Source organism: Anoplophora glabripennis, unplaced genomic scaffold (genome assembly GCF_000390285.2).
Source record: "Anoplophora glabripennis isolate ALB-LARVAE unplaced genomic scaffold, Agla_2.0 scaffold84, whole genome shotgun sequence".
Lineage (NCBI taxonomy): Eukaryota > Metazoa > Arthropoda > Insecta > Coleoptera > Cerambycidae > Anoplophora > Anoplophora glabripennis.
In genome coordinates, this window is record NW_019416213.1 from 1,220,200 (window position 1) to 1,248,146 (window position 27,947).

Consider the following 27,947-nt stretch of genomic DNA (forward strand, 5'->3'; position numbering starts at 1 on the left):
TTTGTACGTTTTGACCTAGGTCGCCTTGTGAGACATAATTTACAAAGTATCTGTCATATTAACATATACCTATTCATTCTATTCATTGCTTACTGGCATAATGAATTCCTTTGTACCTACCGGCGTAGGTCGTTCTATGAGATATAACCTACGAAATATGTCATATGTTAAGTAACATTGCTATTCATTACTACTGGCATAAAACATTACTTCATACCTACTAATGTAGGTTGTTCTGTAAGATAGAACCTACAAAGTATGTCATACATTAAACGTCAATACCTACTGGCATAAAGCATTACTTTGTACCTACCAGGTAGGTCGCTCTGTGAGATATAACCTACAAATTGTGTCGTCTTATCAAAGCATAAGCCTATAAAAGGCATAAATCATTACACCTGGAAATACTACGGCTATTTTATATACTTACACCCAATTTCAGAGGTCTGTCTGTATATGGCAATTTAGTTGTTTACTTAACAAAATGATGTTTGATCATTAAGATTTAACATCAAATATGTTCGACGCCCATAGTTCTCTTAATTGCACCGCTACCATATCAAAAGTTTACACAAATTTTTCACTCATCGTCTTTAAAGGATAATGACATCGTTCAACTCAACTTCAACTCGTCTAATTATTACAATTTCATTTAGCAGCTCTGAGTCTGAGTAGTTATTTTGTAATTTTCAAAAAACCCTACTTATTTTACTTTTTTTTACCTTCTTAGCCTTGTGTGGTGCCTGTAGCCTTTTATTTATTTTGAAATTGTCATTGTTCATCTCTGCTTTAATTTATTAAACTTTAATAAATATATTGTTAATATGACAACATTTTCTTTAATTTTACCTCTTTTTATTCTAGGATCCACGATTTTTTGGAATTTAGTTTTTCAGAACCTATTGTTGGGACATTTTTTTTTAGAGCATCTGAAAACACTGTAGATGCGTTCGTTTCGTTCATAGAAGGTCTATGATGGTCTGCATGTTCTATGCTTTCGACCGATTTTTTTATCTTTTTTAAATAAAACAGACATACTTTCTATGTTTTATGGTTTAATTTGTAAATAGTATTCAAGGGTTTAATTGAAATTATTTGTTATATTAGAAGAAGGTGTTTGGGGATATTATTATACATGGATATCGAACGTTCTCCTTTTGTACTCTCCTCTCTCCCACCCTCGTAAATCAGCAGTCACGCACATACTGGATAGAAGTATGTGCAGTCACGTCATGGTCATGCAGGTCATGTCATAGTGGTCGATCATAGGATTTTACCGGAATGTTAGTGGTTAATTAATATTGCATTATTGTTTTAAGTATAATAAAGACAATGGCGTTGGGATTAAGGCATATTTCAAACAAATTTGTTAATATAACCGGCCTCGTAGGATCTCGAAAAAGCATTGCTAACGCCGAGAAAATATCTATACAATTTTCACAATGTGATCAGGTAATACTGCAAAAATTTGTTTCCCTTACAATTTATTTTTAATTTATATTAATCTTTAATAAACTTGCTTAATTCTTCAGAATATTCTTTAATTTACTATTCCCTTAAAATATGTGTTAATTAAATTCATCACACCATAAATTAATTATAACCTCAAAAACGTGACGGTTACCTAATTTTCAGTATTCAACATTAATTAATACCAAAGTATATTGTAACGAGAAGAAAAACGGAACAAGTCGGCCAAGTATAACTGACAACAGGGAAACACTGTATGATGAAGTAACAAAGGAAAATGTCTGCAATATAACGAGCAGTATGGCGAATATAGGTAAAAATTATCAGAGGTAAAACTTCATTATTGATATAATAAGCTGTGATTGTCATATAACCAGTTCTAGCTTTTGTAATGCCTCGCTGGCTAAAGAAAATAGTGACAAATTTAGTGAAGATTCAAGAAGTTCCCATTCAAATAAACCCAGTCCAGAGAAACTGAACCACGTATACAATATTCTTGGCGAAACGCTACCCAAGATATTTATTCAACCTTTAGATTACAGTATATACCATCCAGATGTAGTATTCGAGGATCACATAAGGAATATAAGGACAGAGTAAGTTGAACTCATGTTGAAAGATGTTTTATTAAATCTATATTCGTTTAGAGGACTTTACAGTTACGTTAAGCAAGTGGCATTGTTGAGAACAGTTGGACATTTAAGATTCGCTTATGTGAAATTTGAAATTCTGAAAATCACGCAACACCCTGAAGATTCCACGGTGAAAGTGAGGTGGAGAATTAGGGGCGTATCGGGTCTGAGGGTCATGTTGTTGTTTTGGAAGTTCCGGTTGTGGAACTTTAGACAAATGGTGGATGACAAATCTGAGAAGTTGGTGTATTATTTAATTTTTTTTTAATATATTTATTTATGTGTATTTGCAGCTGGTATGACGGGTTTTCTACGTTTTATGTGAATTCTGAGGGACAGATTGTGAAGCACGTAGCAGATAAGGTGAGTGTTTAACATTTGTTAATATATACAGTTTGTTAGAAGTTTGACCGGTTGCTTCAGCATAAGATATATTAAAAATAAATTAACAAAAGTGGTGTTAATTGATTTTCAAATGCATCGAGTTATAATATCGGGAAATTTGATCATAACTTAGCAATGGTGGAATTCTAAGACGGCTCCTCTGCATGCACCAGAATTTCTTAAATAATTTTTAGGATTAAAAAATCAAAAAATTACCTTTTTTCCCCAGATGATGCCAGACTCGGATTCCGTGACAGAGCCGTCTAAACTTGGCGTTGAAGCCGCCAAGCTGGCCTTGCTCATGGGGGTAATTCCGAGGTTTTCAGAACTCACCTCGTTAGTGTAAATCATGCATTTTAAATCGGTGTAAAATTAAATTTATTTATTGTAATTGTAAATATAAAAGCGTAGTTGTCGTTCCAACAGCACTCTGAATTTTATATATTATCGTGAAAACAAGTTTCTTAAATATTTATTATTTATATCTGTTAAAAAAGTTTAATAAAATATCTCATGATTTGGAATTGTTTTATTTGGTTGTCTACAAAACTAATTTAAATTAAATAGCTCTATTTACAAAACATGATATACAGGGTGTTTCAAAAAGAGTGCCATAAAATTAGGTGATGGGACATGATGACATTTTTTTATAAACCTTATTATGTCTTTTTTAAGATACATTTATTATAGAGATAAATAAATAAAGGTAGATAAATATTTTGTAAATGATCTGATTTAAAAAAGTTACCATGAGTTTATTTTTTGGTTTTTACTTCAACCCCCAATTTATGGCACCTTTTTTAAAACACTCGGTATAGACTGGTCATTCGTCCATAGGAGTTAATGTCGAGTTCTGTTTCTGCTCCTTGACTTTGTCCTTCCTCAGTAGTATTTTTTCCAAGCTATGGATGGGAGACTCGAAAAATATACACAGGATGAATGCTACTGTATAAGTAAGGATTAGATGACCTAATATTTTACAAGCCTAAAAATATTTCCACGTTAAAGGAATGCTAATACAAAAATATTACCATTTACCAATTCATATTTGCTTAAGTACACAGGTTGTCTAAGGACACCCATATTGTAAACTTCTATCAACCCATTTGCTAGATAGGCACAGTAAGTCAGTCTACTGGCTGGTATGAAGAACTTGTATGATAAAAACTTATTTATTATTTCTGAAAATCATTAGGTAAGTATCAGAAAACGCATTAGTGTCTCAGAAAATTGATATAAACCTGCATTATCCGTTACGCAAACTACTATAATCCATCCAATTGCTAAACTCCAAGCAACTCTGTGGAGAGAAGAATAAGCAGCTGACTCCAAACTGTTCTCCGTATGCTCTGGATTATAAAAAATAACAATGGAGTACATGGACATTATTCCTAGGCTTGCGGAGAGGATCAAACCGAGCCATACTACTAAAGGCTTGATTTTAGTCCTGAAAAGTTATCAATTGGAAAAACGTAATTTACATCTTTAACTCTGATTTTACCCTGTGGACTGAAGCCTGTGCACCAGATATCCAAACAGCAATCCTAAAAAATACGAACTAGACCTCATATGGGTTTTTATGTACACATTTAAAAAGTAGAAGTTCGTAGATATGTCTTCCATTTCTCTGTAATAGAAAGCAATTATTTAATACCTTAAATAAGTCCTGATTTTACTGCATATACTTGTATGAAAATCATCTATTTTTTACGTATTTGAATTTCGTGTTTTTTTTTACTGCTTTTAATTTATGTATCGAACGCGCTTAATGATCGGTGTAATTAGATCAGTTAAATGGAAAATGAACGGAAACAAAAGAGCATCGTTTTTTGTCAGCGCCCTTGCCGCCCTCGTCTTGTGAATTTGTGATGTGTACTCGCGATTTTTTAAAATAGACGCTTGAAGTTTTTATTCTCCGTTTAAAAGTGTAAAATCTAATAATTTTTTGTATTTCGTAGTTTGTAGTGCACTTTTAATAAAGTTTAGTGAAGTGAAAATGACGGGACCATCACATTCAAAACTGTCTAGAGATAGAACAGTTTTTATTCCCGTATCCCAGTTAATGTAGATTAAATTCGCAACGGTAAGTCGTATTTTTGTTTTCATTTCCATTGTATCATCTGTTAAATCGCAGCACCCGATAATACAAAGCCGACGTGATCTAGCTGCATGATTATGTCCAGTGTATTCTTTTAAAATCTTTTACTTTTAATTAATTTCAAATATTACGAGAAAGCTTTTGTTTTTATTATGAAAATGGTTTATGATTTTTTAAACAAATTTATGTCATTTTAACTAAATAGTTTTTAATATAGATTAGGTATAAATTGAATAATTGAAATCAAATTTACGCAGGTAATTCAAAGTTGTTGTTTGAACTATAGAACCGTAGCCAGGAGAAAATCTGAGGCAGGTTGAACGATTTCTCTATCATGGTATCCGAGTGGTTAGTTGTATTAAAATTTATTCCAGAAAATATTTTATTTTACCAGGCAGGGAGAGCAAAAAGATTGTCAGGCAAGACGATGTTGTGGCTGACAAACCTGAGATCGAACCGGACAATTATCGTGATACTTACGGAGGGTAAGCCATGAGGGTAGGGTCCAAATTGTCCTTAAAAGTAATCCAAAACGGTGTCGCGATCGATGTCAGAATACAGACAATCAATAGCGATTCCCCAAATTTTCTTTTACGCCATAAGGGGTAAATTATTAAAGGCGATATTATGAAAAGATGGTAATCGACGGCCAAGTACCACGATTGGAACATACACTACAAAAAAATCGAAACGTTTTAAAATATTATGCAAAACTATACAAGGTATTTGAAAACTTTCTTAGCGCTCGTGGCAAAATTTTATATACAAAAATATATCTTACCAATTGGTCTGTATTGACATAATTATTGACGTATAACACGTTTGTCCACCAAGAACTCAAACATCTGTCTCTTTCTAAACCTATTCTTGACTTCCAGAAAGGTCCAGACCCCGTCCTATATAAATAAGTCATGTACAGTCCAATTACAACAATATACGAAGGAGTCAGTCTGAAAAAAATAGTTTCACAATCAGATCACAATATAAGTACCCATGCTATGTATCTGTGTATGTAATATGTATCTTATCATTCTTATCCATACATATAATGTACTTTCCTTACCTTATGTATCTGGCAAAGTAGAGAATAATCACGTTGAGTTTGCCTTTTCTTTTGTCAAGCTCGATTAGTAGAAGTCTACAGAGAAGGAATCCGCCGACTAACAAAAAAGTATCCACAAGTAACGCGTTGTTTAGTAGAGGACTGTTTTCTAGTTTCGTGGACATCTGAAATTGAAGTACGTAATGTAAATTACAACAAAAAAATGTTATACGTGAAAATAATCTTAGTAGAAGATAAATATAATTTTCAACTCCATTTTCGATTTTGCAGAGTTAAAAGTTAAAACAACCAATCTAGTATCTAGTCACTCTTTTCATAATAAATAATAATTTTTAATCGTGGTTTTATTTATCTTTTTCATTTTGAAGTCATCGATAAAAAACTGAAATTTTTTATTATTTGTTTTCGTTAACATACTTATATAGGTAATTATCCAATTTTACAAGAGTACTTTGTAAACAAAATAATTGAATATATCCAACTGTTACTTCAAACGAAATTTTGACATTTCATTGTCAGTTAAATTATTATCATTGACAGTGTGTAAGTTAAGATAATAATATAAATTTCTCGTAAAATATATATTATGCTCTTCAAATTAATTAATATTTTTGGAGAAATCACGCTCTTCACAGGAAAATTACATTATTTAACATTCTTGATATTGCCGATAAAAATTTAGTTAAATTGTCAAAAATTCGTTTTAAGGAATAGTTGAATGTTTTGTGTTCAAAAAGCTCTTTATAAAAATTAATAATTTAATATTTTAGCAAAGACGAAGAAGAACAATAAATCATATGCCACATATTAGAAAATTATTACATTAGAAAAATGCGTCTGTAAGAAAAACTAAAATTTGCATGTTATTTCCCCATCCTGGTAAGCGCACGGGTAATATGACTATATATTCGAATTCCCCACAAAAAAATATCCTAATATCTGAGTTTAAAAAATCCACCCTCCGTTTTCAATAAAAAAGTGAATATGGAATTTTTAAATTTCAGTTTTTAGTCGATAATTTCAAAAGGAAATCGTCTTATCCCATAAATTAATTTACATGGTATCGGTAGATAAAGTATGCACAAATTTGTATATTATTATACAGGGTGTAACTAAATAAGTGTAAAACATTTAAGGGGGTGATTCCTCATCGAAAAAAGATAGGATCTTTCATATAAAGAAACTTCATTGGAGCATCCCTTGTTAAGATACAGCCCCTTAAAGGGGGTACATAAAATTTGTTTAACAATTTTTTTCACAAGCACTAAACAAGTTACAATATTGAAATTAACCTGACATTTTCTACTACCAAAAAGACACTTAGCCAGTAATTTATTTGGTTTACCCCATGGTTGTAAGGGGTGGAAAACGCAACCCCTAAAATTTATTTCCAACGTAATTTTTTGTCTTATTATTTTTTTACCATTTAAAAATTTATTTCCGATAGCCTGTTTCATTCTAAAAAAAAATGTCTCTTGAATTTTTTGCCCAAATTAAACCAGTTCGCAGCAAAAAATTATTTTACGAACAAGATACATATCGCCATAAAACGAAAATACGAAACTAATTTATCTAGTAGGCCGCCATTAGCGATACTGACAATTAAATTGGAATCAAGCTGTCAGTTTGTAAATTTTTGAAATTGAAGTAATACTAATTGTGTATTGTTCTGTTCTTAATTTGTTACTTTAATAATTCACTTGTTATTAAAATGGCATACACAAATGAGGAAATGGCTGATATGCATTACGTTTACGGTCTGTCGCAGGGGAATGGGTTAGAAGCTTCTACAAGATATGCTGAAATGTATCCTCAACGGCAGCATCCTTCACATAGAATATTTGTCTGACTTCATCAACGATTACGTGAATATGGTTCATTCAACAAAAGAACGCAGGATTGTGGTCGCCATCGAGAAGTAAGAACACCACAGCTTGAGGCAGCAGTACTTAATTTGATAGAAGAACAACCTACTACCAGTACTAGAAAGATTGCTTTCCAGCTAAATGTTGATCATATGACGGTATTTCGAATTTTAAAGGAACATCTCTTATACCCTTACCATCTGCAACGAGTACAGGCACTGTTACCGCGAGACTTTCCGAACCGTCTTGAATTTTGCAATTGGATGCTGGAAATGATTAGAAGAAATCGTGACTTTCTGAAGACGATCGAATTCACAGACGAATGTAGTTTTTCTCGGGACAAGATTATTAATTTTCATAATTACCACATATGGGCTGATGAAAACCATCACGCTATTGTCGAAACTAACCATCAAGAACAGTTTTCTCTTAAGGTGTGGGTCGGAGTTATTGGGGATTATTTAATTGGGCCTCATTTTCTACCTCCTCGATTAAATGGTGAGGCATACGTTCAATTTTTAAGAAAAGTGCATCCCCCCGTACTGCTGGAGGAAGTTCCTTTGGGCGTCAGAAGGGATATGGTTTTTATGCATGATGGGGCTCCCGCCCATTTTAGTCAAGTAGCACGTCAGCATTTAACTGAAACATATGCAAATCAGTGGATAGGTCGAGGAGGACCACAGAATTGGCCCGCTCGATCCCCGGATCTCAATCCTCTGGATTTGTCTACTTGGGGCCATTTGCAGCATTTGGTTTATCGTACTCCTGTTCGCGATGTAGAGGACTTAAGAAACCGCATTATCGATGCGTGCAGGGTAATTAGAGAGACTCCAGGAATATTTGAGCGAATACGTGGCTCAATGCGCCGACGTCTAGACGCATGCGTAATGTCTGAAGGTAGACATATTGAACATTTACTATGATTTCTACATGTTGTATGTTTTGTTATTATTAAATTAGTTTTGATTATTCCCCTTTAATCATTTAATGCAGGTAGTAACTACAAAATAACAGTAAATCCAGTCCGCATTTATGACGATGTATCTCTGTAGTTGTTCGTAAAATAATTTTTTACTGCGAACTGGTTTAATTTGGGCAAAAAATTCAAGAGACATTTTTTTTTAGAATGAAACAGGCTATCGGAAATAATTTTTTAAATGGTAAAAAAATAATAAGACAAAAAATTACGTTGGAAATAAATTTTAGGGGTTGCGTTTTCCACCCCTTACTACCATGGGGTAAACCAAATAAATTACTGGCTAAGTGTCTTTTTGGTAGTAGAAAATGTCAGGTTAATTTCAATATTGTAACTTGTTTAGTGCTTTTGAAAAAAATTGTTAAACAAATTTTATGTACCCCCTTTAAGGGGCTGTATCTTAACAAGGGATGCTCCAATGAAGTTTCTTTATATGAACGATCCTATCTTTTTTTCGATGAGGAATCACCCCCTTAAATGTTTTACACTTATTTAGTTACACCCTGTATACTGTGTACGCGTTTTTTTATGAATAATTCAAATGATGTATTTTTCCATGATTTCTGCTAAAAACAGACCTTTTAAAATCAGAATTATCGAATAAAAGTTTATGACAAAAACCTTTTAGAATGATTTTCTTTATTGCTTTAGATTAATTAATTCATCCTGAACCAGAAATACAGTCCACAAACAATTCTTTACACTTTACTTGTCAGGAACGCTAAAATTATGTAAATATACATTAAACTAATATTGGCGTATTATTTTACTACAAGTATTATATTTGATTTAAAGGTCACATACAAAATACGTAAAACATTGATTTGTCCGACGTTGGAAAGATCTTTAATAAATGCCGCTGGTGGTCTTAAATTCTGTTTCTCTCAAATTCTCTCATTTTTTTCCGAATTTCCTTAAACTACCACGTATTATATTCAGTGACGCACCTCCAAGAGCCCATGCTTCCTCTTTGATTGTCGTGTAAGAGAATATTAATTAATTTAAAAATTTAAACATTATATCCACTTTTATTTCCACCTATACTCCGCGGTCGAAATTATAAAGAGTGACTAAGACATAATATAAAAACACTATTACCATAATGCGTATAAAATATAAAATGATTTTTATACGGTTCAATATTATTTATCTTTGTGCCGCTCGCTACGCACATCGATAGAATCTATAATCGTCTAGAGACCGAGTTACACTGAACGTCAATCTATGTTCTATCTCTGTCTTTTGCACTTTTTAGGGAATAGGGAAATGCTTTTTTAGTGGGTGTAAACGGACTTGATTTAACCCGTCCTGAGAAACGTCATAGCATAAGCGTAGACGAGAGGTCTAATTCCATGGCTATAATAAATTTATAAATTAAAAAAACACAACTGGGACGTTCTAAAATGCTGTAATAATTAAAATTGATCAAAGTGCCTGTTATAGCAAACCGTAAAAAAATTTAGATGTTATGTTTTATTATATTTTTTCATTATTTTCTATATCTTGTTGTCTTTTACGCAGACATGCCAATGGATTTTCGTTCCCGGCACGCTTCATCCCCCTTACTAGTCCAAAAGCTAGCGATGAATCACTCTCTATAATTTCGACCGTAGAGTATACATATTTGAATTTATCCTCCCAAAACGTCATTCTGAGTGCCGCCACTGATTACAATCAACTTAAGCACAATTCGTCCAATACATACCTCTTTGAAAAAATCCCTATTGACCATCGGCCCTCCCATGAAGAATATGAGTGAGTGCCCCACTATAATCAAACTCATCGACAAAAACTTGATGCCGCAGATGCATTCCAGATTCAGCTCGTTGGGTTTGACGTGCAGAAATTTCCCTATTGTGTTTATGCACGAAAAACATATCACAACTTCGTGCAATAACTTCGGTTTCCTCGACCTCAACGAATCCACGTTATAATTTATGTATCTCTTCCTTTTTCTTATGTACATGCAATGAAAACACGTCGCCAGCAAGGTGAACATGAGAAAGGCCCCTATGATACAACTGAAATGCAATACAAAATCTCATTTTTAGTTAATGTTATAGCGGGAAACAACTACTCTGCGGACTATATGCCCGGTCTAGCGTTAAATTACACTCTTAATATCTGGTACGTAGCTAAGATCTTTTGTTGGAAGAATCACCAGATCCGATCGGTTTCGAATTTGTTAGTTATCAGTACGTCATAAATGAGATGACGACCGATTTGTCTACCTACCGACATATTTTGAACATATGTAGGTGAGATATAACCTATAAAATAAACGCCATAGCTTGAATGTCATTGTTGCTCAATTCTATTGGCCTACAATGTTGGACGGGGCATATAACTCGTATATTAATTGTGTCACAATAATTATTTCTGACTAAACTATACAGAATTCGAAAAAAAAGCAGAAAAAATTTTTCTAATCTAAAAATCGAAATCATTAAAAAAATAATATTATTTGCTTGATAATTCAAAGATAAAAAAAATTCTGTTGAGGGTAATTAGAAAACTATCCTTATTTATAACCGCTTTAGGTGAAACTTATGATAGTTAAAGATCCATATGGTATGATTATTACCTACTGATCAAATTAGACCAGACACATGCCTGTTTCAAAAATCGGGTCTTTAAAACCTGTAGTATTCCTTAAACTGTAAAATAAAATAAAATAAAAAATAAAATAAAATATATCTGAAAATAAACCTGTAATCGATATGACGTATATTTATCGATTTTGTTCCTGAGGAAATTTGCTATAAGGATAGGCTTTTGCGAAAGCTCGCAAAATTTTTTTACATTGTCTACAATATATACATTAAATATTTATTTTACTTTTAATATTTTTATAAAAATTAAAAAAAGCAACTTTCACTAGCAGTATAATTCATTGAATAAAATATGGTAGAATTGAATGTAACAGTTCTTTCAAATACTATAAAATGCAGTACCTACTTATATGTAATGTTGATATTGTAACATACCTCGACCTCTGCTGAGAACGGTAAATAGAATACTGATCATTTTTTCAAAGAAATAATTGACTTTTGTCTTTAAATACGTAAAAAGACCATCTTACTTTTCAAAATATCGAAAGCATAATGAAATCACAAAAGAAAACGTGAAAAGTCAATAAAAATGTATTTTTCGGTATCTGGCGACGATCTGTTAATAACTTTTTTATTTTACAACTTTTAAAAATCTGAAATTTACGCAAACGTGAGACAATGTAATTACCTTTCGATCCTTTTTTACCGAATTTCGATATCTTGACTTGGGCAGAAGATATACGCTCTCGCATTTTCGACTTTATAATTTTGCAGTAGGCCGCCATTTTGAAATTGAGGATCCGAATTGCGGGTATCTGTTGAGCACCCCAACAGTTACCTTTTTCTGTAGTTTCATCCAATTTTGGTCAAATTTGTTCTTTTTAATTAATTTTGAAAATTTTGCACATTTTTTTATTCACCGCTATTTTTGCAATGTAAAAAATTTTTTGCGAGCTGTCGCAAAAATCTATCCTTGTAGCAAATTTCCTCTGGAACAAAATCGATAAGTATACCTCTTGCCGATTAGAGGCTTATTTTCGGAGATATAAGCGAAAAACTGAAAGACGAGCAATTATTTTGTTTTCTTTTATTATAAACAATATGACGCTCGACCTCTACAAATAAGTACACAAATTTAGACTTTTATTCTGTGTATTTTTTACTTAATTTTAAGTCCATAAAATTTGAGTTAGGCTCGATTTTTGAAAAAAAACCTAATTCGCCCGGACTATACGTTTTTCATGCCATGGTCTTAATCAGAAATAAAGTTATTTTAAAAAAATATCCAATTAATAAGACCTCTTTGGAAGGCTATATCTCAGTAACGGGGAACCAATGTTTATAGGAACTTTTTTTTACTATTTTTGGGTCTACTTTCACCTCCTTTTTTGTACCAACTTTTTCAAACACCCTGTATATGCTGTGAATCATAGTACCTACATATTAGTAGATGACTGTCACTAGATTAGACTAGTAGGAATTCAACGGCAATGACATTTAAGATATGACATTATATTTCACCCACAAAATATATTACAAATATTTGCAAAAATTTTGTAAATGATTTTTAATTTCAACTGCGCACCATGTGATCACTAAAACTTGTTTTACTTTTAACAGATTCTCATCCAATAAATACCTTCATAAACTAACTTCAATAAATTAGCCGTGAAATTGAAACCAGCAGAACTGGTTCTAATTAAATATAGATCAAATTTGAGTAATTTTTCACAATTTGATATTTGTATTTATTCCAAATATTTGGCGAGTATGTGGTTCGTTATTGTAATTACATAATTCTGAATTGAGTTCCTGATATCATGTTTGATTCTTTTTTCCAAAGTTTGGTAGTCTTAAACTTGATAATTTTAATAAAATTGCCAATTAATTGCAACGTGTAAAAAGGTGCCTCAAATTCAGGTATAACTTTGAATGGAGACAATATTTATACGGTGGTTACTTTTATAAATGCATATAAGTGTTCTCAAGTTCCATCTAATTTTTTTCAACCGCGAATAAAAATATTCGCGGTTATCACACCCCACCACTGGGCAGGTTAATCTAATCCCAAACAAACGCGTGCGGTGACATTAATGTCAAATTTCATCTTTCTTGATTCATATACAAGTTTTTTCATTATATCATACAGATATTTAACAATGAAGATACACAAACACTTCGCGAAATTACCTATTTCCGCCATATTCGTTGCCGTTTGTTTCTTAACTATCGCCCTATTGTCATATCACATCAGTTGGCAGAGTTTATTGATACTGAGATTTAAACTAAACATAGTGTTTTCACTATATATAAATATATATATAAAATATATAAAATAATATGGTGACTTTAAAATAACACGGCGCAAGGTCATACACAAGCAATTTGTTTTTACAAATTTATTTTTTTCATTGCAGTTTTACTCTCTGCCACTTCGTTCGTTTCATAGAATTTGTTTGAAAAGACGACAAATTTGTAGAATTCATTAATTTCGCTTTCTCATAGATTTCAATAATTTCGTCTTTAAAACTCACCTATACACTATCTCCAAAGCTGTAAAAGGTGGAGAAGACTCGTGGTAGCATTTATCGGAGTCTACCCTCACGTGCACCACGTCAAAATTATGTACCGCCGAAGTGAAAACTTCATGTACAAATATTTGTGCGTCTTCTGTAGAACACGAAGACGGGAGGCATATGCCCCAGTGTATCACGCTGTTGTTGAATTTATTCCTGTCAGTCTAAAAAAAAAAGAAAATTAACTATGAAAGTGGGAAAATTTTAGAAATGTGTTTAGGAGGGTTAAAATGGTTTAAGGGAATTTTTTAGATTTTTTTCTAGATAGAAAATTTAATTTCCAAAGAAAAATTCTTACAACATGAATCAGGAAAGTAGATGGGTTAGAAATTCCATATTTATAAATAAGTTTTACGATAAAGTAATTACTCTTTGGAATTACTAATTTTTTTAATTCGAGTGCGATTTGTTTCAATTTGACCTTGATTCAGAGGTCCAAATTTCCAGGAAAATTGGGCTTAGAAAAAATACCAGTTTTTTTCTGGAAATCTATTTCCCTGAATATCTATTTTTGTAACTGATCCCTTCATATGCCTCAACCATCTCTATACGTAGCTATATTTTTAGTTATAGTTCCACGATACTCAATACTCGTAGCTACTTACAAGGAATATTAGCTTTCTAATAATTCGTTCTATCAAGCGTTAAATAATGGTTTAATAACTTAATAAAGTAGATAGGTACTTTATAAATTCGTGAAAGTAAGTTTCTACGGATTTTCCTTTGTTTAAGCAATATCCGAAAACTATACAGGGTGATTCGTTGGCCTCGTTACAAATTTTAGAATATAAAGTGAATATAATAATATCTAGACAGATAAGAATTTCTTAAGTTTCAAAGTTGTAACGATTTTTAAATACTATGTGGAAAAAATATCTTCAAAATGTACTGTTTTGTTATGGGCTTCCAGTTTGTGCAAAATAACTGTCATTGTTGTAACAATGTATAAAAAGCATTCTCGTACAATTCAACAAAATACAACAAATGGATTTGCTTCAAAAACTTGAACATATCAGTACGGTGTCAAAGTTTCCCATTTATTGGTACTTATGTATAACATGTAAAAATGATTTTAAATCATCTTTAACAGTGTGTTATTTTTAGCAACTTTAACAAATGTAATCATTGTTTAAAAAAAATGATATGTAATAAATTGTGGTTTATATTTTTCCCAGTACCCCAAGATAATTTCTAGAAAAAATTACAAAACTATTACAGAATAAATACACAAAACATCAATAGTAATGTGGTAGCAAAACCTACAATACCAGGTCTGTTCAGAAAATAACCAAACTTTATTTTTTTTATTTTATACATTACTGGCCCTTGTCAAAGTACTCCCCTAACCTATTCATGCACTTTTCCCAGCGGTCTTTCCATTTTGCGAAACAGTCATTTGAAATGGCCCTTAAAGTCTGACGAATTTGCTTTGATGTTATCAATAGTCTGAAAACGGCGTCCTTTCAACACTGATTTTAAATTCGGTAATAAAAATCGCAGGGAGCTAGGTCTGGCGAGTAAGGAGGGTGAACGAGGATAGTATTTTTTTTTTTCACTAAACTGACGAATTGACAAAGCTGAGTGTGTGGGCGCATTGCCATGGTGCAAGAACCATGAGTTGTCTCGTCATAGCTCTGGTCTATTTTTGCGGTTCACTGTTTCACCTTTATTGAGGAAAGGATTTAAAATGCACCATTAATCACTTTGACATGGGATCGAGACTAACCTGCTTTCTTGGGGCGTGGAACTTTTGTCTCAATGTCGTAGCCGTAAATCCAGCTCTCGTCTCTCGTTATGATCCTATGAATTAATGTTTCATCGTCATTGGATTCTTCAAGGAGTTGCCGACAATTTCCACACGATTTTCTTTCTGTTGTTCGGTCGTCAAACCAGGAACAAATGCGGCAACTCCATGCATGTTCAATTTTCCAGTCAAAATTTCAAGGCATGACCCAATTGAGAGATAACCTTTTCTGCAATTTCTCTAACAGTCAGTCGACGATTTGCACGCACCAGATCTTTGATTTTCTGAACATTGACGTCATCAGTACAATTCCAAGGCATTTCTAATCATCGTCAATTGACTGACGACCACTTTTAAATCATGAAAACCATTCGTAACATTGCATACGCCTCAGAGAATCATCTCCATAAGGTTGTTTCAAAAGTTGAAACGTTTCCGTGAAAGTTTCCTCTAGATATAGATTCAAGAACATGTGGTTACAAAGGAGGTTGTGAGCAACGCAATGCTGCCAACTATATATCACTAAATATCTCTATTAGCGCGTAATTCAAAAAGTTCGGTTATTTTCTGAGCAGACCTTGCTTATATAAATTTTCATGAAAAATTTGTTGCCAGTGTGTGATACAAATTGTAATTAGTTTTAATTTACATATAAACAGTCAATAATGCTACAATTGTATACATTTTTTACTTATTGTTTCCTGTGTAAACTTCTTTGTATATTTGTGATAGGAATAGTCCATCGAAATTTGATCCAACATTTTGGTGCCACCCTGTATATTTATTCACTAATTACGAAAATTAATAAAGCAACTACCTGTTCCGTTTACCTTGACTTCAGCCTTATTCGTCGATCTGGCGAACCTTCCGTTGCTCTCCTTCTTGCGCTGGAAGTGAATGTCGGCTAGACAGTACTGACCCTGTAGCTGGATTTCGTCTTCTTCCTCTTTGAGTAGGCGTTCCACGCCTACACACTCGTCGAAGTTTCCCATCTGGTAGTGGTTGCCGTAGATGATTCCCACTGGAAACTTCGGAAAGGAATCGAACACTGAAAGAAAGTCACGAATTTAAATTTTTTTGGTCAGCGTTTTTATTTAGGGTGTTTCTGAAATAAGTGCGTTTCTTCAAAGGGGTACTAGAACAAATTATTTTAAGCAAAAAGTTGCATATGAGCGTGGGTCGTAGTTAGCTCCGTTTTACATGGTGTTGAAATTAGGAAAGAATAAGACATTTTCTGAAATATATCTGAGGATGCTTGATGTAAACTGATGAAACTTGGGCGACCAATCTTTAGGAGTATTTGTTCAAAGAACTAGACATTTTAGAGTCTCGAGTTTTTTATACAAATAACACAGTGAAGTACCTAAATAAAAAGTAACTGAAACTGTTTGTTCTAAAAAAACAGTTTATACGAATTTTTTGTTAGAAATACAATTATAAGTTGAAAAGTAAATAATCATTGGTAGAGATTTTGACATTTTTAAGGGAATAACTCCTAAAAGAATGTCAAACTTTACACATTACTCAAGGCTTCCAGTGTCAAATAATTTTTTTGTTACTGTTTAAAAACCTATCACTAAAGTAATTTTTTGCAAAAGGAAAGATTTGTATAAGGTACATATAAAGCTGATATTTTTTCGTGTAAAAATATTTTTGTGACGTCTATTTGAATGTGAAATATTTCAAAATCAAATGACTTTGAAGATAGTAGATCGGCTCCAGCTGAAAGAAACATTTTTTTATTTTAAATCTGTAAAAAATTGTGTGCACGAAATGAACGTTGGTTTTTCTTGAATATATGTATTTTATGGATATGAAATAAGTGGATATTTTTCTCAGAATGTGCATAGAGTGCATTCTAAATATGACATTTATTATTTTATTCAATGGCGTATCATTTATTTCGAAAAAGGTTCGCCATTTGCACCCCACTGGATTTTCCAATCAACTGAAATTTTACCAGATGCTAGTAGGACAGGATATTACCCATTATGTAAAATTAGAACGTAATAGCTATTTAGATTTTCCAGATATGGCTAAAAACTAAATTTATTTTCTTTAACTTGAATATTTTGTATTGTAAAATTGAAACGTTTGCACTTTCTCAGAAACACCTTCTATAAATTTATGCTCCAGACATTTTAAATTGGAAATATTATACTACTCGTCTACGACATTTCTTAAAATATACATTTTTTCAATATCAAACTATTTAGTTGGTATGCAATGGGACATCTTCGAAACTTTAAGGTTTTAACGCCACAGTTTCCAATACATCGGCCCATGTCGAGGCTGAGGTTGTGTGGTATGCTTCGTTTCAAATATTACCATATAAATGTTTTAATTATGTACGTCGATCAAGTATACACATTGCTTTGTTTATATTCTCCTTATTCAAATGTTTACGGTCGTTACTAGCGTCGCATATCAAGTTGGCTATAATTCTTTTATGTCGTTCAAATTTCGGTAAAACGTTTTTTCCTAATTTGGAAGAAGGTGGTAATTTGTTTGTTAAATCTGATGAAATTTAAAGTTTCACTCGCGCATACAAATTTGTACCTTTACCTTATTGTTAGTCAAAAACGATTGTTTTCAAAATAAAATTTGTTAAATTGTTTAAACGCAAGTTCCATCCATGCTTTCTATGCGTTTTTACAATCACCATTCAGTGGCGGCCCGTGACATTTGTTTTAATAGGTGTGCTGCTTTTTAACCTAAAACAACCCCCCCCCCACATAAAAGCTAATAATACAGTGGCATATTGACATATGACATGATACATCATTGACAAAACATCAATTTTGTACCAATATTAAATTCAACAATTGTATATAACCAATGCGCATTTATTTTTTATATTGGTTTTTTATTCCTTGGGAATTTCTGATGTATTAAATTCTTTATTTAGGTATATTTGTTCTGCAATTGAATTTATAAGCTGCTGCGCAATAAACGTATCGTTATTATTATATATTCTTAGATAGCGTAGCTTATTGTTAGTGATAAAACCAATAATATTAGGTAGTATAAAAATAATTAAACTCATTCTGTTTAATTCTCTTAAACTTTAATTGAAAATGATTGCATTTTAATGTATTGTCTACACGTCTACCTGTTTTATCAAGTTCTGAAAAATACCAGAATTTTCAGACGTTTCGTGTTCATTCAATTTAAAAGCTCCACAAAACTTAATACAGTTGATGATTTTGTATAAAATATACCTGCTTTTTCGTCATCTCGTCGTTGTTTTTGAATGTTTGTCCAGTAAATGGAATCAAATTTAGCCTGCATCTTGACATTCCCAAAGAATCCGCATCTTTTCTTAACACTTAAATGCAGATCCCTTATCTCCGTTTTCTTCTACTCGTAGACTTTCTGGTCCTAATCAACACCAACCAACACGCGAAAAATAAAAAAAAAAATTTTTTTTCGGAATAGCCACAAATGTAGTTGTTTCGCGTTCTTACATGTTTTTCCACAAGTCTGTCCAACAACTTCAATATATAAATAAGACAGACAAATTTGTGAAAATTTGTTTCACACAATTTAAATTCCATTTTTATTTATTTAAACCAACTTCGTCCGATCTAAATTAGCGGGAGAGAAGAAAAGTAATGAAAGTTCCTTCCTTGGAAAGTTATAATTTTGGTGGTTTTGTACCTTTTATGGGTTGATTCACAACTTATCCAAAAAAATTTGAGAATAGATGCGGCATGAGAAATGGAGTGACTATCTTAAAAAATTTTTTTTGTAAAATCCTCATAATTTCCGAGAAAAAATTATTGATGTTGTAGTACATTCAACCATTATATAGCTGGATGACTGTAGTCTCTAGCATCATTCGCAATACGCGTGGACAGCCATGTGGCCTCAGCGACTCCGAATACTGAAATCCGATTTTGCAATCGTCGTTGAGTTAGTGTTTACCTGTTATCTGTGGTGTTTACAATAGTTGTTTAGTAGTTAGTATCAAAAATGGCTTGCGTGTATAGCAACTCGGAATTGTCACATTGTGCTAGGTCAGGTTCTACAGTGGACCAGTTTCCAGTGCCGTGCAGAAGTGTATTTTTAAATCATTTTCGAACTGCCCTTTTTGATTTTTTCTTTACAAAATTGTATTTGTAAGAGTCCCCTGTACATCCATTTTTTTTGGATAAGTTCTGAATCACCCTGTAGAGGGGCTGCCGCTGTCACCACATCTAAGTATTGCGTGAAACACTTGTTAATAAATGTTTTTTTAATTAAATTATTATTCGTATAATATGCGATTCAACCACAACCTGTAATTATCTATTATTTACCTTTCGCATTGGTTTATTATTTTTAGTAAAAAAATAAAATATAATCATTAAATATTGATTACCTAAATTATTTTTTAAATATTTTAAAGATGACAATGTTGTATTAACAAATTGTAATAATTCCTTGAGATGTAGTAATTTTTTTTACCTTAATTTCTTATTCTGCTTAACTTTTTCTTTGTATTTTACTTCCTTCTTTCTTGTCTGGGCGCCAGCTTACATGAGCATATAATAATTGTACTTTAATTCACATTTTTTTTGTTCACTATGTTTAGAGAAAGCTTTTGTTTGAAAAATTAATTTAAGATATTATCAAATTTTAGTCTAACGTGAGTAGTCTCATTGACTAGGTATTCTATTTCTTGTAAAAATAAATTTCTAATTTATTTAATGACTTGAATGACTTGAACTCACTATATTTCCAATTAAATAAAATAATGTGAATGGCTAACACTTAATGTTATTTTATTTATTTTACCAACATTATCCAAACTTTGATCAATAAAATTTTCTTAAACTCTACCTACGCCACATTCTACTCTGACTTAATTAAATAACAATATCCAATTATTTGGATTTCAATATTAAATCTAATACCAGTTTGTTTTATATTAAGGTTTTATACCTTTCGATCACTGTCTAACACTATTATTTCTTCTCTTGTTGGTCCTTTCTCTCCTCTAATCCTTTTCTCAACCGTCTAGCACAACTTCTGTCCTTGTCTTGTCATCTGTCAATTCCTTGTTATTTGTCTTCTTTCCAATATTTCTTTATTACTACTCCCTCGTCTATGACTTTAATTAGGTGCGGCCTACTCGATACTGGTTATTCCTCTATAACATTTAACTTGTTTCGTTATTGGACTTACTTTGACTTCTCTTGGCTTCAATCGATTTAGTTCTTGTGATTGTTTTCTTCTATTCCTTTTGTATATGGTTTTCTTTACTAACTACACTCGTTTCTCTATGGTTATTAAATTATCTTCCTTTTTAAAACTCAAAATATAATTTCTACCACTTCTGCTGTCATTCCAATTTTATTATTTTTTCTTAGTTACCTCACTCTTTTCTTTTCATATCCCACTAATTTTTATATATCACATTTANTTTAAATTTTGTTTGTAATTCTTTTTTTTACAAAACTTTTATCAAAAACATTTTTACTAATTTTATCTTCAAAAATTTACCTTTCCCTTTGATATTTTAAAAATTTTTGGCTCAACTCATTCTGTTACAATATATTCCTGCAATATCATTTACGGAGTCTTATAAATAAATTGGTAATTTCCCGTTCGAATAAATTATTACTAATGTCAATATCACATCTAGCAAAACGCCTCAAAATCATTTAATCCGAAAATGAGGGTTATAAGAAATTTACATGACGACCCCAAGAGGCTTAAAGTAACCTTTTATATTATGAATCGACATCTATTTTTCGCTCTGTATATCCACGAAATACGTAGAGTTTCATCAGTGTTTACATTTTGCTGGGACTGACATGACAAGCGTAATTGTTCGTGTAACATCTGGAATATATTTTATTTTGCCTATTCTAATAATATCGCAATGCACAATACGTACTTTATTAAAAATGATAACTCTGTAATTTAATTAATTATTTATCGTATGTCGCAATTGTGTTATTGATGTTTATATATCGCTGAATAGGTTTTATACCTTTTGATCACTGTCTAACACTTTTATTTCTTCTCTTGTTGGTCCTTTCTCTCCTCTAATCCTTTTCTGAACCGTCTAGCACAACTTCTGTCCTTGTCTTGTCATCTGTCAATTCCTTGTTATTTGTCTTCTTTCCAATATTTCTTTATTACTACTCCCTCGTCTATGACTTTAATTAGGTGCGGCCTACTCGATACTGGTTATTCCTCTATAACATTTAACTTGTTTCGTTATTGGACTTACTTTGACTTCTCTTGGCTTCAATCGATTTAGTTCTTGTGATTGTTTTCTTCTATTCCTTTTGTATATGGTTTTCTTTACTAACTACACTCGTTTCTCTATGGTTATTAAATTATCTTCCTTTTTAAAACTCAAAATATAATTTCTACCACTTCTGCTGTCATTCCAATTTTATTATTTTTTCTTAGTTACCTCACTCTTTTCTTTTCATATCCCACTAATTTTTATATATCACATTTAGGCCAATCATTATAGTTTTTTTTCGGGAAAAAAATACTATTAGAAGTTTTTCTGCGGAATATTGTTCAGAAACGTGTTATAAACAAAATATTAAAAAATCAACTCGAGACTAGTTGGGAAACTTTATTAAAACAATGGTCAAAATTATGAAAAAGTAGTTTTTCGACTGGCGTAAAAAAACTGNAATTTCGGCATCTCGATCCGTTTTCGAGAAAAATCGATTTAACGAACATTATGTTTTCATAATACGAGAAATTAAAAGCGAAAGAAACCAAGTGTTTCTTCATGTTATTACAACAATTAACAATAAAACAAATGCAATACGTAATAATGATTAATTGTTCGAAGAATTCACCGTCTGACTTCGTTAGCAGCGATTTGTACGTATTGCATTTGTTTTATTGTTAATTGTTGTAATAACATGAACAAACACGTTTTCTTTCGCTTTTAAATTCTTGTATTATCAAAACATAGTGTTCATTAAATCGATTTTTCTCGAAAACGGATCGAGTTACCGAAATGAAACAAGAGTACATAATTAATGGAAAAATGATTGCTCTTTCAGCTTTTGAATCAAGTTTAATGTTAGATATACAGGGTAAAAAGTTATTAACTAAATTTTCGGAAAAATTGGTCGTAAGTATCTCTGGGAAAAATGTGTTAATCAAGTGGTTGGCGTCAACAAAATAAGAAATGTGCCAAAAGAAATAGCAACTTATCTCAGTTTACCTCATCCGACGCAGGGGCCGATATTACCACCATTAAACGACATGGGGAGTGGCGTTCTAATACGGTAGCGGACACGTATATAAAAAATTCTATACAAAATAAAATTTCAATTTCAAATAAATTGTTATCGTCTTCTGCAGAACCTACGGAACTTGCCAATAATACAACGTGCGCAGTAAACTTAAACAATTACAGCTGCAGCCTCATTGAACACCCAGAACTAAAAGCTACGGTAACTGACAGCACTGGATCTGGCATAAATTTAACTCACTACAATATCGATACTTTCAATTTACATGTACATAGTGCAAAATAAATTGTAATCGTCCTGTTTATAATGGTTACTGTTTTGTATTGAAATGTTATTGAATTAAAATGCATATTGTTTAATAATTAATAAAATTATAAATAAGTTTCGAATAAATGACACATTCTTTTGACATTTGTTTTATGTTCTAGAACGAAAAAGACTTTGGCGTTCCAGAACGTAAAAGTATTTTGCAGCTAGGTGACAAAAAAGACTCACATTGTCAACTGAAAATTTAACGAAAATGTCGACTTTTGATGACAGTTAACATAATCTAGTGAAGTCGCTTATGTTATTTATGTTGCGAAAGCTGAGGATCATCGTTTTAGTCTTGGACATGTTAACAGTCATTTAATTACTGAAAAACCAATCGTTTGCTAATGATTGCAACAAAGACATGTCATTAAGAAAAACGGATAAATTTGAATTTGCTGTTGTTAGTAACACTGGTGTCATCTGCGAAAAATATACTTAAAATACTATAATACTGTCAAAAATGTTAGTAATATCATTTACATAAATTAAAAAAGTAAAGGACCCAAGACCGAACCCTGTGGAATACCATATCTTACTTCAAAGATATTTTATATTGTAAACAATAATATCTGGGAATCTAGGTGCCTTAGAAATGTGGAATAATATATGATGAAATTTCAAATAAGCAGCAAAGTATTTGCTTTTTTTTGGCTATTATTTTTTTACACATTTTCTGGTTATTTAATTCAAAATTCTATGTCGGACAAAAAATATTGTACACTTTTTATGAAACGAATAGTTTTAGAGTTTAGGTACAAAAAAAATTAATACTTAACAAATCTGCCTATTTTGGATCGAGAAATGTTTGATTTTCTGCTGTAGCTCGTTTTGTTAATAAAGTAGAAGGATAACGTTTACATTTTGTGACATTTTTTTGTAGTAAAATTCAAAATACTCAGTTCCTCTAGTCACTGTTGACATATTTGTATACTAGTTCAGTTAATTTTCACTTTTAATGAGATAAATTGTCAACGCAACATTCATCAGTCTACGTCAAATATCTTCGGAGCTATTTACATAAAAACTTCTAAAAACTTTCTGTATCTTGAATCACGGTAATTCCCTGGGCCAGTCTTTTGAAAACACCCTGTATAGGGTATTGTGTGCCATATTCTAATGATTATTTTTTAAATAAATTTCTCGCCCTCATTCAAAAAAGCGTTGGGAAACGTAAATAGACTGCTAGATTTAAAATAAAAGTTTTTGTGTATCCAACATTTTGTGCGCAATTTTTTGAATGTTTGCCCACAAATTGACTGTTGATTTTGTAACTCATTATTTAAACTGCATTTTTATGCTGCAAAGGTATTTATTTATAAATAACAATCACGGAAATTTGCATGTTTTGGGTGAATTCAGGTTATAAATGCGATAATCTGAAAAATACAGTACCTACCTATCATCTATACAGTGCGAGTCACAAAAATGGAATATACTTGGTATATCAAACACAAAATTATTTATAACGCTAATTTATAAATATTTTTTTTATCAATATGCAGCAAATTAAAGATTTTACTATTCTTTTAATTTTAAAAGTATCAAATTGGTATTTTAGATGGAATCAATTGTAGTAAACAAGTGTAACAAAATTAAAACTTCTATTTTGGAACCAAATTAAATGCACAACATACATTTTTAAAAATTTTAAGAATGGTTAAAGAATAACTTTTAACATGCTGTATTTTTTGAACGACAAGGAATGAAGTTTGAAATTTCGTGGAATGTTAATTTTACACATTCTTCAAAAAATCCCAAAAAATAACTTCATTCCTCAAAAAATCTTCGATGACGTAGTATCTCCTAGTTGTGACACCCTGTACATGTTTTTTTGAATAAAAAAGTGCGCTACTAATAATACTAATCGACGTGTCTGAGTATTTTCTTATAACGATTTTGTGTTTGATATACGGAATTTATTCCATGTTGGTGACTCACCCTGTATATTTAACATATGCAGTTTATTTCACAGTATTTAATTATGGAATGTTTCCATTATATTAACCACGTAGATGGTAGAGTTTGATAACAGTAATCTAAGAGTAATTTTTCAAACTGACGTTACAATAACGACTTTTGATTTGTGCGAACAAATAAGGGGAACGAAAGTAATAGACATTAACACAAACCGACAGCTTGACAGCTAAATTTTAACAACCTCTTAAAATTAATAAAAGTTACGGGAAACCGAATTTGTCGATTTTATTTCGGCATCATAGGACAAATTTTAAGAATAAAAAAACTACTTACTTTCTAAGGCCCATCTATCATGTTGCGTCATTCCTTCCAAGATCAACGTGGTGTCCCGAACACACTTGTCGTTTTTCAATTGTTTCAGAACTTCCTTGATTATTTGTAGGTTGTAGGGAAAATTAAGGTTGTTGATATTCGGAATGGATTTCGTTTCAGCCACTGTGTCTTCACTTGTTTCACTGGTTTCTGTCGTGTAGTAGTAAATAGGATCTCCTTCATTTGCGTCTTCTACGAATAAAAATATTGCGTATACCTAAGAGTTCTTAGATTATAAACTGTTTGTTACATGGAATTTATTTTTGAAATTAAATATTTAAATAAATTTTATTGTTGGTAATCTTGCTTCTTTTTATATACGAACAATAATAAAAATGAAAATACCGCACACGGATCTGTTGATACATGTGGATTCGAAGGAAATTTTTGGAATAATTACTTTTTAAATTGTTATTGACGTAAATGTTTAGCATATACTTTTCTTGGGGGTATATATTGATTAAAGAAAATATATAAATAAAAACCAATAAAATGCTGATCCTACTTAAATGAATCCTTGTGATATTTTGCAATTTTAAATGTCACAATTGGAGTATATTTTTAAAGTTTTAGTATACAGGGTGTAGAACTTTGACTAAGTAAAAGTCACTTCACTTAATTTGTGTAAAATTATACAGGATGTTTCCTAAGTTCCCATAAATATATGGCCGGAAACGCTTAGATTACGAGATACAGAGTGTTGAAAATTTAAAAAAATATGTTAATATTTGATTGGAACAGTCAATGTTAGGTTCTTAAAATTTGGCAGTTATTGTACGTTGGTAAAGAGCTGCATTTTTAATATAAAGTCAATTTTTATCTGCCGACAGTAACGTAGTTAGGCGTGAGTAATAAAATTTAAAGCGCCAATGGATTTTTTTAAATTTTTATTATTTTCGAACTCTACATTTTATGACGAAAACGTCGACTGACTCAAGACTAATTACGCCACTGGTGACGGCTAAAATTCACTTTATACTAAAAATGCAGCTCTTTAATTAAGAACCTAACATTGACTGGTCCAAATCAATTTCAAATATTATACAGGGTGTTCCGAAATTCATGCAACAAAATTTGGTGAAAGATCCTTAAGACAAATTTAGGGGACCTGTATTTTTTCTTTTTGCCAACTGGCCCACTATTTCCCAGTTACAGCCCCCAGAAATCTGCCCCTAAGAAGTCTTTTTTATATCTCAAAAACCATGTTGTACGAGAATCACTAAATTTGGTACACAGGGGTTTTATGGCATGTGGAATCTCACAGTGCTACGCTTTTTGACGAGAAACCCCCTTAAGACACTTTTCCGTGGCCCCCATTGTCTTTGGAACCAAAAAAATTTGGTCGCAAATATGATTTTTTTTTAATTATTAGTTAGCTAGAAAGCCATTGGATTTAGAGACTTTTTTGTCTCTTGATATTTGTTTCGTAAAACGCAATGTTTTTGAGGAAAATAGCGAATCACGATATGCATTGGATGACATTTTGACATTTTTCTCGAAAACATTGCGCTTTACGGAAAAAGTATAAAGAGACAAAAAGTTTCTAAATTTAATGGCTTTAAGTGGACTGATAATTTTTAAGAAATTTAAATATGCAACCTAATTTTTTTGGCTCCAAAGACAAGGGGGCCCACGAAAAATTGTCTTAAGGGGGTTCCCCGCCAAAAAACGCAGCACCATCAGATTCCACATGTCATAACACCCCTGTGTACCAAATTTAGTGATTCTCGTACAACAGGGTTCTGACATATAAAAAAAAGATTATTCTTAGGGGCGGACTTCAGGGGGCTGTAACTCCGAAAGAGGGGGCCAATTGGCAAAAATAAAAAATACGGGTCCCCTAAATTTGTCTTGAAAATCTGTGACCAAGTTTTGTTGCATGAATTTCGGGACACCCTGTATATTTGTTAAATTTTCAACACCCTGATCTCGGAATCTAAGCGTTTTCGTCCACATGTTTATAGAAACTTGTTTTCTTTAAATACCGTAAGAACTGGTGTCCTGAAGTTACGGACCGTACTTAGAAAACACCCTGTATAGACCAGTGACGGACATGCTGAAAACACTGCTACTAAGAAACCCACAATTTCTACGCCTCTGACTATTTTGGAAATTTCATGGGTGCTTTTGATTCTTAATTGGATTTTAGGAAAATACTATTTGCAATACCACGCCCTCAACAAAAATCGGAGAAAATTATTTCCAAATAATTTTCAGTGTTATTGCTCCAAAAAAAAAAAAAGAAAATTAATTTCTACACTAACAATTTTTTTGAAACTTTTGCTTTTTAGAATTTATAACAAAAAAATCCTATAGGCAGTTTTTCTTCAACAATTTGGAGATATTTGCCTAGATGTGATATTTTTTAAAAATTTTGACGCCCTGTATCTGTGACAAATTATATCACGTTTATTTTTACCCTAAATTTGATTATAATTTTGTAGATAGGCAGCGTTTGCATTGCAAACCTAGTACTCAATTGAATTTTTGCTATATTTATAAAAAAAAAACAAGCAAATTAAGAAAAGTAACTTAATTATTAGACTGTTAGAATTTTTTGCGGCACTTTACCTTTCGTTACGTTTAAATTGGGATCAAACAGTGGCGGCGGTACTGACGTCCGATTCACATGTACTTCTATCTTCACAACAGTTGCATTGTCAAAGCCAGCGGCACATCCAAAATTTAAAATAAGGACTCCCAACAAACCCCAGGAAGTCCTCATTCTAATACGCGCGCTCTCGCTACAAACTCGGCTTAATAGCT

The 27,947-nt window shown here is 31.9% G+C and overlaps 2 protein-coding genes across 3 annotated transcripts; one reads left to right on the forward strand and one right to left on the reverse strand.

Moving 5' to 3' along the window:
- Nucleotides 1-1,229: 1,229 nt before the first annotated feature.
- On the forward strand, nt 1,230-2,988 carry LOC108904488 (uncharacterized protein C6orf136 homolog). Of its 2 annotated transcripts, none has more exons than XM_018707082.2 (6): nt 1,230-1,452; nt 1,636-1,799; nt 1,848-2,066; nt 2,118-2,342; nt 2,396-2,465; nt 2,716-2,988. In XM_018707082.2, the coding sequence occupies exons 1-6, from the start codon at nt 1,333-1,335 to the stop codon at nt 2,830-2,832; spliced, it is 915 nt and encodes a 304-aa protein (XP_018562598.1). In that variant the 5' UTR covers nt 1,230-1,332; the 3' UTR covers nt 2,833-2,988. The 2 variants fall into 2 exon arrangements, with proteins under 2 accessions (XP_018562598.1, XP_018562599.1); XM_018707083.1 differs by having other exon boundaries at nt 1,854-2,066; nt 2,716-2,984.
- Nucleotides 2,989-3,018: 30 nt separating this feature from the next.
- On the reverse strand, nt 3,019-27,947 carry LOC108904487 (nose resistant to fluoxetine protein 6-like). The gene is made up of 12 exons (XM_018707080.2): nt 27,753-27,947; nt 25,143-25,373; nt 16,191-16,408; nt 13,575-13,780; nt 10,194-10,509; nt 5,648-5,811; nt 5,366-5,534; nt 5,065-5,258; nt 3,988-4,113; nt 3,728-3,933; nt 3,525-3,667; nt 3,019-3,471 (listed from the first exon to the last, which is right to left on the reverse strand). Exons 1-12 carry the CDS (start codon nt 27,904-27,906, stop codon nt 3,310-3,312), a joined length of 2,289 nt encoding a protein of 762 aa, XP_018562596.1. The 5' UTR covers nt 27,907-27,947; the 3' UTR covers nt 3,019-3,309.